Source organism: Oncorhynchus mykiss, chromosome 23, assembly GCF_013265735.2.
Source record: "Oncorhynchus mykiss isolate Arlee chromosome 23, USDA_OmykA_1.1, whole genome shotgun sequence".
In the NCBI taxonomy this organism is placed as follows: Eukaryota; Metazoa; Chordata; class Actinopteri; order Salmoniformes; family Salmonidae; genus Oncorhynchus; species Oncorhynchus mykiss.
The window spans coordinates 28,632,982-28,654,353 of NC_048587.1; the positions used below are offsets into that span (position 1 = coordinate 28,632,982).

Here is a 21,372-nt window from a genome sequence, read left to right on the forward strand (position 1 = left end):
CGTAGAAATAAATCATCGGGTCTAATGATTGTCTCAAGCCAAACTGCGCATGTCCCGGCCGTCAAATCAAAGGCACTCCTTTGATATAAAGTTGTTTTTGACGTCAATTAAAACGTGTCAGTTTGTCTCTTTCAAGAGGTTGGGGTAATAACATGTTCAAGTACTTAAGACATTGGTTCGAATCTACGTTGTGCCTTCAGATTTCGAGAAAATGAACTAAGGAAGAAAAAATGTTCTCGCTGATTTTGTAAACCCAAAATCCCAGCCTGGTCTGCTTGGTCTGTTCAGCAAGCGGTCCCGTAAATTTCGCGATGTTGCATCTCTGCGTTAGAAACTCTGCTTGAGCCACAATGCCAACCCAAATGTGATAATTCCTCCCACCCAAAAAATAGCATGGCTAGAAGGGATACAGATTTTGTAATGACGTCATATTCCCGTTCACTACAACGATATTTTGCGTATTACACAGCAACGAGTTTTACAGCATACGACTTAATTTTCATTGGGGAAAACCTAGTTACAATTTAACAATAAATATACTTTCTACTAAGCACTACATTATATGATGTAAATACAAACATGAATTGTGTTATCACCTAGTAATTTTGTACTCGTGGAATTTAAGAGGACAGTAGCTAGAGGTCCGTGTATGGAGATTGTGAGAACTGTCATTTTTCTGTTCTACTTGATCATTATTGCACCCTCCTGGTGTCCCATCATCATCATCTCCGTGATGAGAAGAATGGAAATCTTTATCTTTTCATATACTAACTGGCCACCGGACTACATAAACTATAGAAATGGAACTGAAGTAATAGAATAGCAATAACTATAACGTTAGCAATAGGAATATGGCATGAGAGTGGCCTGCACAGAGCCCTCACCTCTATCCCATATTAATTCCCATGATTTTGGAATAAGCTGTTAGCAGATGTCCACATACTTTTGGTCATGCAGTGTATTTTAGCACGTGTCCCAATTTATAGCTTAGTTCCCGTGATGCATCACTCCTCCATTTTTCATGTGACCACAGACTGCCAATAAAATCGCGTTTGAGACATTCCGATTTAGCAATTGGCTGAACTCGGATGAAAGTATTTAAAGTTTGAAATACTACACAGTCGGTACGAAAGAGCGCTAGCAATCAAATCAAGTTGTTTTTGTTAAAATTAGCTAGCCATCTACAAGATAATTGTTCGAGAGAAATCCGAGAGCAAAGATTTGGTAATGACAAATTTGGATTGGTTGCCTATGTAACCTATGTAAACAAGCTAACTAAGCAAGATAACGTTAGCAAATATATTGAAGTGATAATCGCTAGTTAGTAACAGTAGATAGCTACCGTTAACTAGCTAATTGCCTAGTTAGAATAACAGTAACGTTATGTTAGCTAACTAATACAACATGTGCGTTTTTCAATTGAAAAACGGTATCGTTATTTGTTACAGTTGACGTTGGCAGGATTTTGAGTGTTCTGCAAACATGGCTTCGAACAACTTGTTCAATGTTGCCAAAAAGGATGAGAAGGGGAGAAATATTCAAGTTGTTGTGAGATGCAGGTAAGCTAAACGTGACTTGTATGAAACCAGTTGGGACTTAAATACAAACATTTGGACATGGTGTCACAGCAACACTTGCCAGATACAGTGCATTTGGAAAGTATTCACACTTCTTGCGCGTTATTCTAAAATTGCTTAAATAAAAACATTATCGTTCTACACACAATACCCCATAATGACAACGGAAAAACATGGTTTTAGACATTTTTTTGCAAATGTATTAAAAATATAAAAAAACACCTTATTTACGGAAGTATTCAGACCCTTCATGGGACTCGAAATTGAGCTCGGGTGCATCCTGTTTCCATTGCTCATCCTTGAGATTGTTCTACAACTGGATTTGAGTCCACCTGTTGTAAATTGATTGGACATGATTTGGAAAGGCACACACCAGTCTGTAAGGTGCCACAGTTGACAGTGCATGTCAGAGGAAAAACCAAGCTATGAGGTCAAATGAATTGTCCGTAGAGCACCGAGACAGGATTGTGTCGAGGCACTTTCAATGTCTGCAGCATTGAAGGTCCCCAAGAAGTGGCATCCATGATTTCTTAATTGGAAGAAGTTTGGAACCACCAAGAACTCATCCTAGAGCTGGCTGCACGGCCAAACTGCGCAATCGGAGGATAACAGCCTTTGTTAGCGTGACCATCAGGTTTTGGTCACCTTTCTGACCGAGTTTGTCTGTGGAGATGGAAGAACCTTCCAGAAGGACAACAATCTCAGCAGCACTCCACCAATCAGGCCTTTATGGTAGTGGCCAGATGGAAACCACTCCTTAGTAAAAGGCACATGACAGCCCGCTTGGAGTTTGCCAAACGGAACCTAAAGGAATCTCAGACCATGAGAAACCAGATTCTCTGGTTTGATGAAACCAAGATTGAACTCTTTGGCCTGAATGCCAAGTGTCATGTCTGGAGGAAACCTGGCACCATCCCTACGGTGAAAAAATGATGCTGCCACCACCATATGTGGGGATGTTTTTCATCGGCAGGGAGACTAGTCAGGATTGAGGGAAAGATGAATGGAGCAAAGTACAGAGATCGTTGATAACTTGCTCCAGTGCCCTCCGGACCTCAGGCTGGGTTTAAGATTCACCTTCCAACAGGACAACCCTAAGCACACAGCCAAGACAAGTCCTGAAGCCAATCCTGAGAAGTCTCAATGTCCTTGAGTGGCCCAGCCAGAGCCGGACTTGAAGCCTATCGAACATCTCTGGAGAGACCTGAAAATAGCTGTGCAGCGACGCTCCCCATCCAACCTGACTGAGCTAGAGAGAATCTGCAGAGAAGATTGGGAGAAATATCTGTATTTGGGTAGTTTCTCCCAATCTTCTCTGCAGATTCTCTCTAGCTCGGTCAGGTTGGATGGGGAGCGTTGTCCTGCAAAATTGTCAACTTTTTTGCTTTGTCATTATGGGGTGTTTGTTTGAGGGGGGGGGGGGGGGGGGGGACTGTAACGTAATAAAATGTGGGAAAAGTCCAGGGGTCTGAATACTTTAAGAATGCACTGTATCTAGGCTTAACTAATGTCTCGTTAACTTCTCTGCCCTTGCCTTTTCAGACCCTTCAACAACGCGGAACGCAAGTCTGCCTCCCATGGAGTCATTGATACGGTTGAAAACAGAAAAGAGATCAATGTGCGAACGGGAGGGATTGGCGACAAGGCAGCTAGGAAAATGTACACTTTTGATATGGTAACTAATGTAGCTAATGTTGTGTAAAATGGACTAACACCAATATCTACTTGGGTTGGAAGGCCATCTGTAAGGTTGGACATTTAAGTTACATGTTATCAAACCCTCAGGTTTTCGGTCCAGCTGCAAAGCAAATCGACGTCTACAAGAGTGTTGTATGTCCCATTTTGGATGAAGTGATAAGTGGATACAACTGTACAGTTTTTGCGTAAGTACTAAGTAATAACTGACGTCAATCATCTTTATTTGCCAAGTACATTTACTCATACTCTGAATTTTACTTGCTGTAAGCCATAGGGCTGGGAATTGCCAGGGACCTCATGATACCATCTGATGTTGTCTAACAACAAGTAACACTTTATCCACACTATAGCAGAGGGTGTTCTTTAATGGAAGCCTCTCCAACGTAATCCAGGTAGAATCAGGAAATCCCCAGGGCAGCTGTCTAGGCCCTTTTTACTTTTTTATTTCTTGACTAATGACATGCCACTGGCTTTCAGTGAAGTGTGTCTATGTATGCGGATGACTCAAAACTGTGCACGTCAGCTACTACAGCAAGTGAAATTACTTCAGCACTTATCAAAGAGCTGCAGTCTGTTTCAGAATGGTTCGAAATAGGTTAGTCCTAAATCTTTCAAACTAAAAGCATTGTGAATGATTTGTACCTTTCACTAAACCTCAAGTGACTCTTGTAATGAGTATGGAAATTGAGCAATTTAAGATTACTAAACTGCTTGGAGTAAACCTGGATTGTGACCTGTCATGGTCATAACATGTTGATGCAACAGTAGCTAAGATGGCGAGAAGTCTGTTTTTATAATAAAGCTCTGCTTCAACACTATCAAGGCAGGTCCTACAGGCCATAGTTTTGTCACACCTTGACTACTGTCCAGTCGTGTGGTCAGGTGCCACAAATTACAATTGGCTCGGAACAAGGCAGTACCACAGAGCCATGGCTACATGGAACCCTTCCCCAGATCTGTGCCTCGACACAATCCTGTCTCTGAGCTCTATGGACAATTCCTTCGACCTCATGTCTTGGTTTTTGCTTTGACATGCACTGTCAACTGTGGGGCCTTTATATAGACAGGTGTGTGCCTTTTCAAATCATGTCTAATTGAATTTGCCACAGGTGGACTCCCAAATTGTAGAAGGATGATCAATGGAAACGGGGTCTGAATACTTACAGTTGAATTCAAAAGTTTATATACACCTAAGCCGAATACATTTAAACTCAGTTTTTCATAATTCCTGACATTTAATCCTAGTAAAAAGTCCCTAACTCGGGTCAGTTAGGATCACTACATTATTTTAAGAATGTGAAATGTCAGAATGATAGTGGAGAATTTCAGCTTTTATTTCTTTCATCACATTCCCAGTGGGTCAGAAGTTTACATACACTCAATTAGTATTTGGTAGCTTTGCCTTTTAATTGTTTAACTTGATTCAAATGGTTCGGGTAGCCTTCCACAAGCTTCCCACAATAAGTTGGGGGAATTTAGGCCCATTCCTCCTGACAGAGCTGGTGTAACTGAGTCAGGTTTGTAGGCCTCCTTCCTCGCACATGGTTTTTCAGTTCTGCCCACATCTTCTATAGGAATGAGGTTTTGGCTTTCTGATGGTCTCTCCAATACCTTGACATTGTTGTCCGTAAGCCATTTTGCCACAACTTTGGAAGTATGCTTGGGGTCATTGTTCATTTGGAAGACCCATTTGCGACCAAGCTTTAACTTCCTGACTGATGTCTTGAGATGTTGCTTCAACATAGCCACAATTTTCCTCTCTTATGATGCTATCTATTTTGTGAAGTACACCAGTCCCTCCTGCAGCAAAGCACCCCCACAACATGATGCTGCCACCCCTGCGCTTCACAGTTGGGATTGTGTTCTTTGGCTTGCAAGCCTCCCCCTTTTTCCTCCAAACATAACAATGGTCATTATGACCAACAGTTCTATTTTTTGTTTCATCAGACCAGAGGACATTTCTCAGAAAAGTACCATCTTTGTCCCCATGTGCAGTTGCAAACCTTAGTCTGGCTTTTTTATGGTGGTTTTGGAGAAGTGGCTTCTTCCTTGCTGAGCGTCCTTTCAGGTTATGTTGTTATTGGACTCATTTTACTCTGGATATAGATACTTTTGTACCTGTTTCCTCCAGCATCTTCACAAGGTCCTTTGCTGCTGTTCTGGGGTTGATTTGCACTTTTCGCACCAGTCCTTTCATCTCTAGGAGACAGTACACGTCTCCTTCCTGAGTGGTATGAATGCTGTGTGGTCCCATGGTGTTTCTACTTGCATACTATTGTTTGTACAGATGAACGTGGTACCTTCAGGTGTCTCCCAAGGATGAACCAGACTTGTGGAGTTATACAACTTTTCTTCTGAGGTTTTGGCTCATTTCTTTAGATTTTTTTTCGCCCCCCCTGATGTAAAGCAGAGGCACTGAGTTTGACGGTAGGCCTTGAAATACATCCACAGGTACCTCTCCAAATGACGTCAATTCGCCTATCAGAGGCTTCTAAAGCCCTGACATTTTCTGGAATATTCCAAGCTGTTTAAAGGCACTGTCAGTTTAGTGTATGTAAACTTCTGACCCATTGACATTGTGATACAGTTAAATAATCTGTATTTAAACAATTGTTGAAAAAATAACTTGTCATGCACAAAGTAGATGTCCTAACCGACTTGCCAAAACTACAGTTTGTTAAGAAGAAATTTGTGGAGTGGTTGAAAATCGAGTTTTAATGACCCCAACCTACGTTTATCTTCTGACTTCAACTGTATGTAAATAAAGTTTTTCAGTTGTTTAATACATTTGCAAAAATGTCTAAACCTGATTTTGCTTTGTCATTCTGGGGTATTGTTTGTAGATTAAGAAAAATAATATTGAATCCATTTTAGAGTATGGCTGTATCGTAGCAATGTGGGGAGTGTAGGTGTCTGTATACTTTCTGAATGCACTGTAACTGCCTTAATGCTGCTGGACCCTGCGAAGAGCCTTAATAAATATAAACATATTGCTCACCATATGTCTGCTGCAGAGGGACAAGAGCCATGAGAAAACAAGTTTAGATGAGTCATGGAAATAAAAGTACTGAACTGGTGCAAGAATAACATTTCGTCAGTGTCCAAACGGTGTGATATTGTTAAATAATTAACTTATTTCCAAAACTCATCTAAACTTGTTTTCTCATGGCTCTTGTCCCTCTGCAGCAGACATATGGTGAGCAATATGTTTATTTATTAAGGCTCTTCGCAGGGTCCAGCAGCATTAAGGCAGTTACAGTGCATTCGGAAAGTATAGACTCCTCGACTCCCCACATTTTGTTACATTACAGCCTTATTCTAAAATGTATATATTCCCCTTCACTAGCAAGCAATAGACAACATTTAGTGGCAGAGTACAGCGCAATCCACAAATGAACAAACAAAAACATGAGCAGCGACCAAACACCGAGTGCCCCCCCCCCCCCCCCAAAAAAAGAAGCTGACATTGGCCACTGAAGACTTGTCTGTCTGTTTTTCTAAAATATTTTTTATTTAAATGGCTTTTGTCATGTAGATATGGCCAAACTGGAACAGGAAAGACCTTCACAATGGAAGGAGAAAGATCTCCGAATGAAGAATTTACATGGGAAGAGGTATAACATAATTGTGTCAGATTTGTCAGTTGACTTTTTGTTATTGTCCTCTGTATGTGTACTAATGTGTGATTTGAATCTACTCTTTCAGGACCCTCTTGCTGGTATCATTCCCCGGACACTTCATCAGATATTTGAGAAGCTGTCTGAGAATGGGACAGAGTTTTCTGTCAAGGTTTCCTTGCTGGAGATTTACAATGAAGAGCTGTTTGACCTGCTAAGTCCTTGTCCCGATGTCACTGAACGCCTTCAATTGTTTGATGATCCACGTAATAAGGTAGTACTCACTCTCACATTTATGTACGTTCCTAATTAGTTGAATTCCACAAGTGTCAACACGTCACTGCTGTTTCCATAGACAACCTGCTATTCCACCAATGGGGTGATGTTCTTAAACTAGTTATGATGTTTAAATGTACTTTCTGTCCATCAGAGGGGTGTCATAATCAAGGGCCTGGAGGAAATCACGGTACACAACAAAAATGAGATTTACCAGATTCTGGAGCGTGGATCTGCCAAGAGAAAAACTGCCTCCACTCTTATGAATGCCTACTCCAGGTAAACCTGCATGTCTAACCAGCTAAACTTCTCATAGCAAGGCGTTATAGTGTAATATTGATCTGCCCCTTTTTGTTTTTCAGCCGCTCTCACTCTGTGTTCTCTGTCACGATTCATATGAAGGAGATCACCATTGAAGGAGAGGAACTGGTCAAGATTGGAAAACTGAATTTGGTACGGTTAACTGGTATTACTTACAAAGAAAGATCACATATTTGTCCTGTATGTGCACCTGCTTGTGATGCCCACCAGGAATTCTCGCTAATGTGACCTCATCTTGTAGGTGGACCTTGCTGGCAGTGAGAACATCGGCCGATCGGGGGCTGTGGACAAGCGGGCGCGCGAGGCCGGCAACATCAACCAGTCTCTGTTGACACTGGGCAGGGTGATCACTGCACTGGTGGAGAAGAGGCCCCACGTGCCCTACAGGGAGTCCAAACTCACCCGTATCCTCCAGGACTCACTCGGAGGCCGCACCAAGACCTCCATCATCGCCACCGTTTCCCCAGCCTCAATAAACCTGGAGGTGTGTCTGGCTGTCTTATTGTCTCTTGGCATGTGTGTCTAGATTGATGTCTAGTTTTTAGCAATGCCTCAATACTCTAACTTTTCATTTCGGGAAATCCCCAGGAAACTCTGAGCACGCTGGAATATGCCAACAGGGCCAAGAACATCATGAACAAGCCTGAGGTGAACCAGAAGTTGACGAAGAGAACTCTTATCAAGGTGAATATAAGAACTGAAACTCTAAATTGAAATTTGGAGAATTCTGTTTACTTTATGTATGTTTTTAAGAATATCTTATTTGGTGAAATGTTTGTACTAAAATATTGTATTTTATCAGGAATACACAGAGGAAATTGAGCGTCTAAAACGGGATTTGGCTGCCACTCGTGACAAGAATGGAGTGTATTTGTCGTCTGAGAACTATGAGTAATTGCCCATTGTACAACACATATTTTGTTAATGTTTCACGTTTTTACTAAAATCTGTATTGGAATTTAATAACTTCAAAAGGAGAAAGTACAGGAGTTTAACATTTTAATTTATCACCCCACAGGAGCATGGCGGGCCTGATATCTTCCCAAGAGGAGCATATAACAGAATACACCGAGAAGATTGCATCAGTGGAGGAGGAGCTGAAGAGAGTAAGCATGTTTAAAAATGTCATTTTACTTCCTGTTTTTGGATGAGCTGGACAATGGCTACTGGCTCCACATGACTAATCCAAAAATATTGTGATCGTCCCTCATTCCCAGGTCTTTGAGCTGTTTGAGGATAGCAAGGATAAGCTGGACCAGTGCATCAATGATCTTGAGGAGAAGAACCATAAGCTGGAGGAGACTCACAAGGACCTGCAGGAGACCAAACAGAAGCTCACTGAGGAGGTGTTTATAGTGTCTGAGCTGGCCACCACTGAGGAGAAACTGTACACCACTGCAGACAAGGTTAGGGTGACGACGTTATGGCCAGTACGAAAATGTATACACTCACTGCTGTAATTCGCTCTGGTTAACAGTTCAGTCTAAATGACTAAAATGACATTTGAGCATGTACTGTATGACTGTCTGTTTTTAAGATTGAACCTTTTTTTCTCCAGTTGCTGACAACTGTTGATGTGAGCACCAAAGATGTATCTGACCTGCATGCTAAGCTAGAGAGGAAGAAGAAAGTTGAGGAGCACAACTCTGAAATCCAGATTAGTTTTACCGACCACATGGATGCTATGTTCAGCCAGATGCAGAACTCTGTGGAAGACCAGCGCAACAAGCACCAGAGCATGCTGGACTCCTACAAAACCTCAGTTGGTGAGCAGCTTGAAATGGACCGGTAGTTTACAAGAGTGATATGAGTGCATCATAGAAATTAATATCTGATTGAATGTCTTTTGCTCCCTCAGAGGGTCTTCTTACAGTCAACGACAAAGCCTTCAAAGGTGCCATGGCTACTGTAGCCGCGTCCTTCTGCGGCATCAATAACCTGTTTACTGATGGCATGACCAAGTGTCAGGCTAAGTTGATGGCGCAAGAGACTCTGTGTGCGGAGGCCAAAAACACTCTGCACCAGGTTTTGGTAAGGGTAGAAATTAAGCCATGTCGGTTCTTTTCTGGTGTTTTTTTTTTCTGTTTTTGTATACATCTGTATAAAGAGGTGTGTGTGTGTGTGTGTGTGTGTGTGTGATATTTCTTGATTAATATGATCCTGTTTTAACAGGAGGAGCACAAGTTGGAGCTTGAGGAGGTCCTGGTGGCCCAGATGTTGCCTGGTTTCAGTGCCATCATGGCCATGAATGATAGCCTGAAGAAGACACTGGGGAGCCACCATGCCCTGGCAGCTAAGGTAAGTGAAGCTGGCTGAAATAATGCATTGTATATACTCTAAATACTTTGCTTATGCATGTGTTAGACAATTTAATGAATGCTTTCCTTTTTCCCAGATGGCGTCCATGAAGGTGGAGATGACGTCGTTCTTCAATGGCCATGCCCAGGACCTGGCTGCCCTGAGGGAGACTGCCACAGCAGGTCTCGGCTCCCTAAAGACTGAGCACAACAACCTGAAGAAACAGATCAGCAGAGCAGACAAGGAGCATCAGACGGTACGGCCTGGGATCGATTTGGAGTGGTCTATAAAGTGTCTTCTCTTATCACCCTCTGCAATTATCTGAAAAAACAAGATGTCAAAGTAATACACTTTGATATGCACAATAGGGTTGCTCCGGCAATGTCTACTCTGCTTTTATACCATTGGTCCAGTCCCTGTTAGACATCTGGATGTTGACAAAAAAAAAAAAAAACGTCACTATCGAGGCTGTTTGGGCAACAAGTGTGCTTTTTGATCTGACCTTGTGACATCACCTCCCCTACAGGGCATGACCCAAGTGATCCAGTGTCTGCAGAACCAGCTCAACCTCCTGGCCATGGAGACCCAGAATAACTACGCTGGCCTGATGAGTGCCTCCGACGCCCTGCAGGTCCCTGTCCAGTCCCTTCAGCAGACCCTGCAAACGTAAGTGCAACTGGGCTGTCTTAACTGGGCCATTGGCCTAATGTGATGTGATATACCTGTCCATGGCGTTAGGGCTGTCCCGACTCAAATATATATATTTTTTGTGGTTGACCGAAAGTCGTCTATTGTAATTCTCAATGGATGTAAAAACAGCTGCCATTTGATTGCCGTTTGAGGTGAAAACATTACTTTGAGAAGCTCCACAGGTCATTAGTGATGGTGCGTCAAGCCAATCCAGAAATACTATCATATCCCCAAATAAACACTTTTTGTGCCTACATTTTCACGGTAGCTTGTAGGCCTACTTCTATGCGTGCGTGTCCTTAATCAACATCGACCGCAGAGCTCCAAACAAAAGACTACTAAATTGACAATTTGTAAAATGGAATGAAATAAACCAACTGTAGCATAGGTTGTGCACTCAGCGAACAATGTGTCTGTGATATATGGCTATGGGCTGTGTCCAGGCACTCCGCGTTGCGCTTATGAACAGCCCTTAGCCGTGGTATATTGGCCATATACCACACCTCCTCGGGCCTTATTGCTTAAATATACTACTGGTGATATATGCAAACAATTCACACAATGAAGTTATGAATATGCACAAATCTGCGGGAGAGAGCGCATTCTGGAGAGAAGTGCATTGTGCGTGCTCAATCTGACGTCTGCAGATGGCCATGCAGCATTTAGATATGTATATGTGTGTCATCAGATGTCAGGGCATTCATACTTCTTGCGCTTAACAGCGCAATGCACAGCTGTTCTCAAAGAAGTGAGTTTGTGTTTATACAGGATGTACCTCCCCCACCTACCGTCAACCAATGTCATGTCAATGCGGAGCTGTACAGATCCCTTCTCATTGTTACAACATTTGGGATGCGCAGGGCGATGCAGTACAGAGCTTGATTTTGCCTCTGGAGGCTCCGCAATTGCGTTAATCTCTCCATATGGAGCCTCAAACCACATTTTCGGATCAAACATAAATTGGCTTTTAGACTTGGCCTCCAATGGATTAGTTCACTGAGTTGGGTGTGTGTTTTAGTAAAGCAGTAACACACAATCTCGGTTGACCAACCGCCTAACGACCAAACAATCGACCGGTTGACTAATTGGAGTCAGCCCTACCATGTCGTTGACTTTGTCCATTGAATCTGCATAATACTCTTTTCACTTGATGTTTGCCAGTGCATAGCCTCTAATTCATTTGATTCTGTCTTCCAGGAGATGCAGTGCAGCTGAGAACCAGACCGCAACCCAAAAGGAGCGTCTAGCGTCCTCCACCGCCAGCCTTATCTCTGAGGTCCAGCAGACTGCCCAGGAGGCCCAGCATACGATGGAGGAGTGCTCCGTCTACTGCAGCCACCTGCACAGCTCTCTGACCCAACTGTGTAAGAGGAGTCTGCAATGGTGTGCCTCTACCAAGGACAGCACTGACTCCCATGCTCAGCTCACCCTGATGAGAGAGAACACCGCCTCTGCTCAGACCCTGCTACAGGTAAACTATACAGTCAGACAGAATATTGTGCAGTTTTACCTCAAACAGGGACTTGGTGGTACTTTATGAAATAGAGTACTAACATGTATTTTTGCTATTTTGCCAATTTTCTTGGCCTAGAAGTTTCAGTTGTAAGAAATGATAAAATATGAGAATACAAACCAAGTAAATAGCTTAGTAGAATAGAATAAATGTTTTATTATAATACAGGAAGGCACAATTTATAGTCCAATATTTTCATGTGTTTTGGGGAAGGCAGGGATTGGGGGGGGGGTGGCAGTGTTTTATATTGTGCAGTATTTAGCAATCATTAGGTGTGTGTCATGAATGTACTGTATGTGTGCTCTAAGGTTTGTAGAGTCTGCAGTCCAGTTCAAGTGTTCAGCAGTCCTATGGATTGTTGGATACCAACAGGATCAGACCTTTTTATCAGACCTCATTAGGGCTGACCCCATTTAGTTAACTGGTCAATAGGCTGTTGGTCGAGCAATCGCAAATCGTTTTTTCATGGTGCACAGGCTGTCTGATTCACCCCTGTTTTGGTAGACAAAACAATTGCGGAGGCCACGAATGGCACAGTCTTTACTCAAAAACATGTGATACCTGAAATTGTACATGGTTATATTATGTGAAAATAATTATGCACCACTAATAAATAATATTTTGTAACATGCGCTTTCTCCTGTGTTGGATAGAGGTCGCTGTTTCAGAACTGTGGACAATCTTCAGTGTGCCGTTGAATTGGCGCCTTTCCCTATGTTGCTATATACGTAATAGCAAAGTTAACCAGCGTATTGGTGTTGAGAACAATGTGGCTGAGGCAACAGCGGAATGAGGAAACAGTTCGTGCCTATTAATTGTCTAAGAAAATGTAGGAGATTGAATTTCATATTAGTACCAGTCAGGAGTTTGGACACCTATTCATTAAAAGGGCTTTTCTTTATTTGTACTATTTTCTACATTGTAGAATAATAGTGAAGACATCAACTATGAAATAACACATGGAATCATGTCGTAACAAAAGTGTTAAACAAATCTAATATTTTAGATTCTTCAAAGTAGCCTCCCTTTGCCTTGACAGCTTTGCGTACTCTTGTCATTCTCTCAACCAGCTCCACCTGGAATGCTTTTCCAACGGTCTTGAAGGAGTTCCCACATATGCTGAGAGCTTGTTGGCTGCTTTTCTTTCACTTTGCGGTCCAACTCATCCCAAACCATCTCAATTGGGTTGAGCTTGGTGATTGTGGAGGCCAGGTCATCTGAAGCAGCACTCCACTCTTTCTTGGTCAAATAGCCCTTATACATCCTGGAGGTGTGTTGGGTCATTGTCCTGTTGAAAAAACAAATGATAGTGCCACTAAGTGCAAACCAGATGGGATGGCGTATCGCTGCAGAATGCTGTTAGCTATCCTGCTCAAGTGTGACTTGAATTCTAAATAAATCACTGACTGTGTCACCAGCAATTTACCATCACACCCCTTCCTCCATGCTTCACGGTGGGAACCATGCAAGCAGAGATCGTCTGTTCACCTACTCTGCATCTCACAAAGACACAGCTGTTGGAACCAAACATTTGGACTCTTTCCACCGGTCAACATTTGGACAAATTTCCACCGGTCTAATGTCCATTGCTTGTGTTTCTTGCCCCAAGCAAGTCTCTTCTTTATGATTAGTATCCTTTTTAATAGTGGTTTCTTTGCAGCAATTTGACCATGAAGGCCTAATTCATGCAGTCTCCTCTGAACAGTTGATTTTGATGTCCAACTCTGAAGCATTTATTTGGGCTGCAATCTGAGGTGCAGTTAACTCTAATGAACTGAGCCTCTGCAGCATTGGTAACTCTGGGTCTTCCTTTCCTGTGGTGGTCCTCATGGGAGCCAGTTTCATCATAGCGCTTGATGGTTTTTGCGACTGCACTTGAAGAAACTTTCAAGTTACTTGAAATGTCCTGGATTGACTGACCTTTATGTCTTAAAGAAATGATGGACTGTTTCTCTTTGCTTATTTGAGCTGTTCTTGCCATAATATGATTTTGTCTTTTTCCAAATAGGGCTATCTTCTGTATACCACCTCTACCTTGTCACAACACAACTGATTGGCTCAAACGCATTAAGATGTTAAGAAATTCCACAAATTAACTTTTTAACAAGGCACACCTGTTAATTGAAATGCATTCCAGGTGACTACCTCATGAAACTGGTTGAGAGAATGCAAAGGGTGGCTACTTTGAAGAATCAGTTACTTTGATTTTAATACTTTTGGTTACTACATGATTTCGTATGTTTCTTAGATTTAATGTCTTCACTATTCTACAATATAGGAAAAAAGAAACCCTGGAATGAGTAGGTGTCTACTTTTGACCTGTACTGTGTGTGTGCGTGTATACATGCATACAGTGCATTTGGAAAGTATTCAGAACCCTTTACTTTTTCCATATTTTGATACGTAACAGTCTTATTCTAAAATTGATTTAAATGTATGTTTTACTCATCAATCTACACACTACTCCATAATGACAAAGCAAAAAAAACTGAAATATCCTATTTACATAAGTGTTCAGACCCTTTACTCAGTACTTTAAAGCACCTTCGGCAGCGATTACAGCCTCGAATCTTCTTGGGTATGACGCTACAAGCTTGGCACACCTGTATTTGGGGAGTTTATCCCATTTTTCTCTGTAGATCCCTCTGAAGCTCTCAGGTTGGATGGGGAGTGTTGCTTCACAGCTATTTTCAGGTCTCTCCAGAGATATTCATGTCTGGTCTCTGGCTGGGCCACTCAAGGACATTCAGACTTGTCCCGAAGCCACTCCTGCATTCTTGGCAATGTGTCTAGGGTCATTGTCCTGTTGGCAAGTGAACCTTCGCCCCAGTTTGTGCTCCTGAGTGCTCTGGAGCAGGTTATCAACAATCTCTCTGTACTTTTTTTCCATTCATCTTTGCCTCGATTCTGACTAGTCTCTCAGACCCTGCAGCTGACAAACATCCACACAGGATGATGCTGCCACCACCATTCGTCACTGTATAGATAGTGCCAGTTTTCCTACAGATATGAAGCTTGGCATTTGATCTTGGTTTCATCAGACCAGAGAATCTTGTTTTTATGTTCTGAGTGTTTGACTTTTGGCAAATTCCAAGTGCGCTGTCGTGTGCCTTTTACTGAGGAGTTGCTTCTGTCTGGTCACTACCATAAAGGACTGATTGGTGGAGTGCTGCAGAGATGGTTGTCCTTCTGGAAGTTTCTCCCATTTCCAGAGGACCTATAGAGCTCTGTCGGTGACCATTGGGTTCTTGGTCATCTCTCTGACCAAGGCTTTTCTCCCCCGATTTCTCAGTTTGGCTGTGCGGCCAGCTCTAGGAAGAGTCTTGGTGGTTCCAAACTAATTCCATTTTAAGAATGATGGAGACCACTGTGTTCTTGGACCTTCAGTGCTGCAGAAATATGTTGGTACACGTGTGTGTGTGTGTGTGTGTGTGTGTGTGCCTTTCCAAATCATGGCCAATCAATTGCATTTACCACAGGGGGAGTCCAATCAAGTTGTAGAAACATCTCAAGGATGATCAATGAAACAGGATGTACCTTAGCTCAATTTCGAGTCTCATCGCAAAGGGTTTGAATACTTATGTAAAGGTATGTTTTCTTCCCCCCCATTTTTAATACATTTTCTCAAATTTCTAAACTGGTTTTTGCTTTGTCATTAGGGTATTGTGTGTAGATTGCTGAGGATTATTTTATTTTAAAAAAATATACATTTTAGAATAAGGCTAACAATGTGGAGAAAGTCAAGGGGTCTGAACTTTCCAAAGGCACTGTATGCTACTGTATGTATCAGTCCTTCATGTCATGACACAGCATATGAGTCATTCATGCTTTGAAATGCAATCAAACTTTTAGTTTTAAAACGGAATAAGAAAGGGAGCTTTGAATAATTTTCCTAAGCGATAAATAAACTGCAAATCACAAATGCATGCAACTGTTTTTGTCTTTGCTGTTTTTAAAGGCTTCATATTTTTTCCTTAACACTCTGGTACACTTATTTAGTGTGCACTTTTCCAAATTATAAGAAAAAATATTGTATTCTAATCGCACCCGTTTGGCACATAATACTCACGCAACGCTTGCTCCTATACCCTCTTATCTCCGATGTCTTCCACAGATCTGACTTTCCCTCCTGAGCAACCAGTAAACATTCGCCCGTTACGAGTAATTTTATCTAAGAGTGCACTTAAAGCATCAGACCAGCTCGGCGTGTAGGGTGTCTATATATGGAAAAGTACACCTTTTTTTTCAGATTGGAAGAACGAACGGGTTATTCTCGGTCAACCGACATTTGAGCGCATCAGAGTAGGATTGTATTCCTTTACACAGACCAGTGCGGCATAACCAATCACAATCACAACACAAAATCAATCAAGGCCTATGTGCAAGTAGACAATTGACATATATGGATTTGTGCCATTCACTTTGAACTGGACTGTTTTACAGCATGAGCTGTTGTGATTTATGCAGCTCACGCTTTGATCTCAAAACAATCGCATGTAGCACCGTGTGCACATTTTGTTCATATTATTTGCTAGTTAGTGAATTATTAACCCAGTTATAGCAAATTTGTGCTTCCTACAAGATCACAAAACGTGTACATTTTCTAGCCATCTTTGAAAAGCGTGCCAGGTAAAGAGCTTTTCTTTGTCTTAAGGGGAAGTGTTTTATTTTGAGACGAGTCTGAATAAGCTAAGTAGCCAATAGGCACAGAGTAGCATAACTTGTCTGATTGTCTTTAATAATGATATGGGAATAACTATTCTTTTTTTTATTTTGATTTCTTGTATTAAACACAATGTTCAGTCTCCACCTTGTCTGAAGGAAAAGTTTAATGGAATGTAGGCCTACATTAAACACTATACATTGGCTGCTACTGTAGGCTGAATGATATAACCAATTTCCATGTTAATTTTACATGATGCGTTTTCTAAAATAAATATATATTTTTTTATGGTAAGCCACTCTGGTAGGTGTACATTTATGGTCAAATAGTCACAGTAGGCTATTTGGCCACTGAAACAGTAAATGAAAGCCTCTGTTCACAGTAAACACGTGCTGGAAGTTGAACACGGTTCAAGTTTGCGCTCAGCAGACCTGAAATTTGCTCAGTGCCGGAAAATATTAGTAGTCTGGTACCACACTGTTCAGTTTTACAAAAATGGTTAGCTTCGAAATCCCTGAGCAGCTCCTTACATGTCAGTATTCATCATAACTGAAATCCTTACCGTTGTTTCTCTGTGGTGTGAATCAGAGGGTGGAGCAGAGCTGTGAGGAGAGGGTCCAGGAGGTGAGTGGTCAACTGCAGCAGCAGCAAGGGCTGGTGGAGGAGGGTCTGGGTGCCTTGAAGGAGCAGACGTCACTGGACCAGAACACTCTGGAACACCACCACATAGAACTCAAGGCCCACGTGGAGGGTGGCGTGGTCAGTGTCCACAGTTTCCTCAGCGAGCAGCTCAAACAGGATGTCCCAACTGGTGAGCCTGACACGGATGTAATGCCATCTAAAATGTTAAATTGGCTTTTTTCTTCTACATGTATAGTCTGAGTCACTGACATTGTTTTGTTCTGGCAGGTACAACTCCTCAGAGGAGGGAGTTTGTGTACCCATGTCTCCTGGCCAAGTCGAAGAGCAGAGCTGAACTGCTGGACAGCTTCCGCCACCAGCAGGAGGAGCTGCAGGCAGCCCTGTTCCAGTGTGACACAGTAGAGGAGGAGAAGCAGGTCGATCAGGTACACATTAGATCCCAATTTTACCTGGTTGGGTCATGTCGGTTTGGGGCAGTATCGCAGATTACTGTATACCAGAGGTTGACCGATTATGATTTTAACACCAATACCGATTTTCTTTTTTTTTTTTTTGAGTACCCAAAAAAAGTATGCAGATTTTTATGTGTAATAATGACAATTACAACAATACTGAATGAACAGTATTGTTTACTTAATATAATACATAAATCAATCAATTTAGTCTCAAATAAACCCAAATTGAACATGTTTCATTATTTAATGCAAAAACAGTGTTGGAAAAGAAAGTAAAATTGCAATATGTGCCATGTAAAAAAAAAAAGCTAACGTTTAAGTTCCTTGCTCAGAACATGAGAACATATGAAAGCTGGTGGTTCCTTTTTAACATGGGTCTTCAATATTCCCAGTTAAGAAGTTTTAGGTTGTAGTTATTATAGGGCTATTTCTCTCTATACCATTTGTATTTCATAGACCTTTGACTATTGGATGTTCTTATAGGCACTATAGTATTGCCAGTCTAATCTCGGGAGTTGATGGGCTTGAAGTCAATAACATCACTGTGCTTCAAGTATTGCGAAGAGCTGGTTTAAACATTTTTGCAAAATATCATATATTTAGCAGATGTTATTGTGGGTGTAGTGAAATGCTTGTGTTCCTCGCTCCAACAGTGCAGTAATATCTAACAATTCACTACAATACACAAATCTAAAGTAAATGGTCTTCACACAGTTCAACAAGCCAGACAACCCAAACTGCTACATATACCCTGACTCTGCTTACACTGAATGCAAGAGAAGTGACAATTACAGGCAATGCGTTGATTTATATGCAACGCAGGACAAGCTAGTTAAACTGGTAATATCTTTCAACCATGTGTAGTTAACTAGTGATTATGTTAAGCTTGATTTTAAAAAATTATATATTTTTTATAAGATTAAGTTTAATGCTAGGTAGCAACTTACCATGGCTCCTTGCTGCCTGCACTCACGTGACAGGTGGTCAGCCTGCCACGCAGTCTCCTCGTGGATTGCAATATAATCGGAGTCCAAAAATGCAGATTACGATTGCTATGAACTTGAAATCGGCCCTAATTAATCGGTTATTCCGATTAATTGGTCAACCTCTACTGTATACACGGACTATGAATACTGACTGATCTAGACTATTCAGCATGTAATAGGCAATAATGACATTGGAAAGGGTGAAGTTCAGTGTACAGAATAGATGTTATGACATCTGTTGCCATAGGACTCTCTGGAGGACGAGTTGAGCGGCTACAACGACAGCTATGTCACTGAGCCATCTTATATCGACGAAAACCTCATGTGCTACGAGAATGGAAGAGTGCCATTCTTCAAGGTAAGATTGCCCCAGTGTTTCTTTGTTAATGTACTGTCATCTCTCGCTCCTAGCTATGGCTTTGTTTGAATGTAATGTTTTCTCCTTTCAGCAAAAGAAGGCAGGCAAGAAGGAAAACAAATCCCTCAATCGTTCCAAGATGGCAGAAAATGACACTCACGATACCCCACTCGGGTCCATATTACCACTCAGGTGTCAGAACTTGTAGAATGTGACTTTCCTTTTACATTTCTTAACTATTTAATATTTTACCTGTCTTGAGTCGGTTTTTAATATTCTCTCTGTTCTGTTAATGTTTTATTTTCCTATTATGCAGTCTTAAAAGGATTGACTGACATGAATGAGCTAGAACATTTAACTAATGTTCATTTGTCTGTATTAAACATATTTTTAAAGATGTCAGCGTCCTCTGAAATATACACCACTTTCTTTCTTTCACTTAGTTAACTGCACCACAAGCCCATAATTGGAAAAATAAATGTAGCATTTCTATAATTAAACAATAAGGCCCGAGGAGGTGTGGTATATGGAAATAAAAATACATGTTTTGTCATACCCGTGGCATATGGTCTCATACAACGGCTGTCAGCCAATCAATTATTATTTTTTTACCTTTATTTAACTAGGCAAGTCAGTTAAGAACTAATTCTTATTGCCAATATACCACGGCTGAGGGCTGTATCCAGGCACACCGCGTTGGTTCGTGCCTTAGAACAGCCCTTCGCTGTGGTATATTAGCCATATATCACACCCCCCTTGTGCCTTCCTTAATTCTAGACTAGGTGCTTAAAATGCATACTCCACCTATATGCCCACACCGTGTCTCGATAATTTTTCACGTTTTGCTGTTGAAATGTCAAACTGCATACCAATAATTTGAATGGGAATATGCATTTAAATCCTGAGTAACTTACGCTTGTGACTTAAAGCAGGTGGTGTTAACAAACTAGCATTTCTTTGTAGGCATATTTTGTTTCCACATCATTGACATGATAGACAATGGCTGAATATTTTTTGAACCCACACACATGACTGAAATGAGTGGCTACTTTGACACTGACAAATTGAGATCAATCTGGTCTTGAATTCAAACAATATCCCAGGCCAGTGAAGCGACACACCGATTGCACAATATTAGGAGGCAATATCTACAGTATATTATTGACTACTAAATACAATTGTGCTTACTGAACATTTCTGGAGTTTTTATTTTGGCTCTTGAAGCGTGGGACCAAAACTTTACTTGTGTTTATATTTTTGTTCAGTATATTTCTGGCCAGACTGCATCAGATAAATGGGCAAAAGTGGGGCTCTGTTTTGCTCACTCGGATGCTTTCTTGGATGACACTACAGTGCATTGGGAAAGTATTCCGACCACTTGACTTTTTACACATTTTGTTAAATTACAGCCTTATTCTAAAATTGGTGAAATTTGTTTTTTCCCCTCAATCTACACACGACCCCATAATGACAAAGCAAAAACTACATTTAATTTTTTTTCAACATTTTTGCAAAATATATTTAGCAGATGTTATTGTGGGTGTAGTGACATGCTTGTGTTCCTCACTCCAACAGTGCAGTAATATTGAACAATTCACTACAATACACAAATCTAAAGTAAAAGAATGGAGTTAAGAAATATATGAATATTAGGACAAGCAATGTCAGAGGCATTGGCCAAAATACAGTAGAATAGAATACAGTAGCTATGAAATGAGTAAAGCAGTATGTAAACATTATTAAAGTGACCAGTGATTCCATGTCTATGTATATATGGTGGCAGCCTCAAAGGAGCAGGGTTGAGTAACGGGGTGGTAGCTGGCTAGTGATGGCTATTTAACAGTCTGATGGCCTTGAGATTAAAGCAGTTTATTTTAGTCTCGCAGTCCCAGCTTTGATGTACCTGTACTGGCCTTGGCTTCTGGATGGTAGCGGGGTGAACAGGCTACCATCAGGTGGTTCGGGTGGTTGATGCCTTTGCTCTTTTTGGTCTCCCTGTGACATCTGGTGGTGTAGGTGTCCTGGAGTGCAGGCAGTGTGCCCCCGGTGATGCGTTGGGCAGACCGCACCACCCTCTGGAGAGCCCTACGGTTGCGGGCAGTTGCCAGTGCAGTTACCAGGCGGTGATGGAGCCCGACAGGATGCTCTCAGTTGTGCATCTGTAAACGTTTGTGAGCCTCCTGAGGTTGAAGAGACGCTGTTGTGCCTTCACCACACGATCTGTGTGGGTGGACCATTTCAGATTGTCGGTGACGTGTACGCGGAGGAACTTAAAAGC

General features: G+C 41.7%; 1 protein-coding gene across 1 annotated transcript; it reads left to right on the top strand.

Annotated features, from left to right (window-relative positions):
- The first annotated feature begins 1,064 nt into the window (after positions 1-1,064).
- Positions 1,065-19,687, top strand: LOC110502544 (kinesin-like protein KIF11). The gene is made up of 23 exons (XM_021580663.2): positions 1,065-1,224; positions 1,449-1,559; positions 3,120-3,252; positions 3,363-3,460; positions 6,811-6,889; positions 6,981-7,166; positions 7,323-7,447; positions 7,531-7,621; positions 7,731-7,973; positions 8,078-8,173; positions 8,292-8,380; positions 8,508-8,595; positions 8,707-8,895; positions 9,048-9,255; positions 9,348-9,520; positions 9,662-9,787; positions 9,885-10,043; positions 10,314-10,453; positions 11,675-11,948; positions 17,242-17,464; positions 17,563-17,720; positions 18,984-19,094; positions 19,186-19,687. Exons 2-23 carry the CDS (start codon positions 1,483-1,485, stop codon positions 19,300-19,302), a joined length of 3,183 nt encoding a protein of 1,060 aa, XP_021436338.2. The 5' UTR covers positions 1,065-1,224; positions 1,449-1,482; the 3' UTR covers positions 19,303-19,687.
- The last annotated feature ends 1,685 nt before the right edge of the window (positions 19,688-21,372 follow it).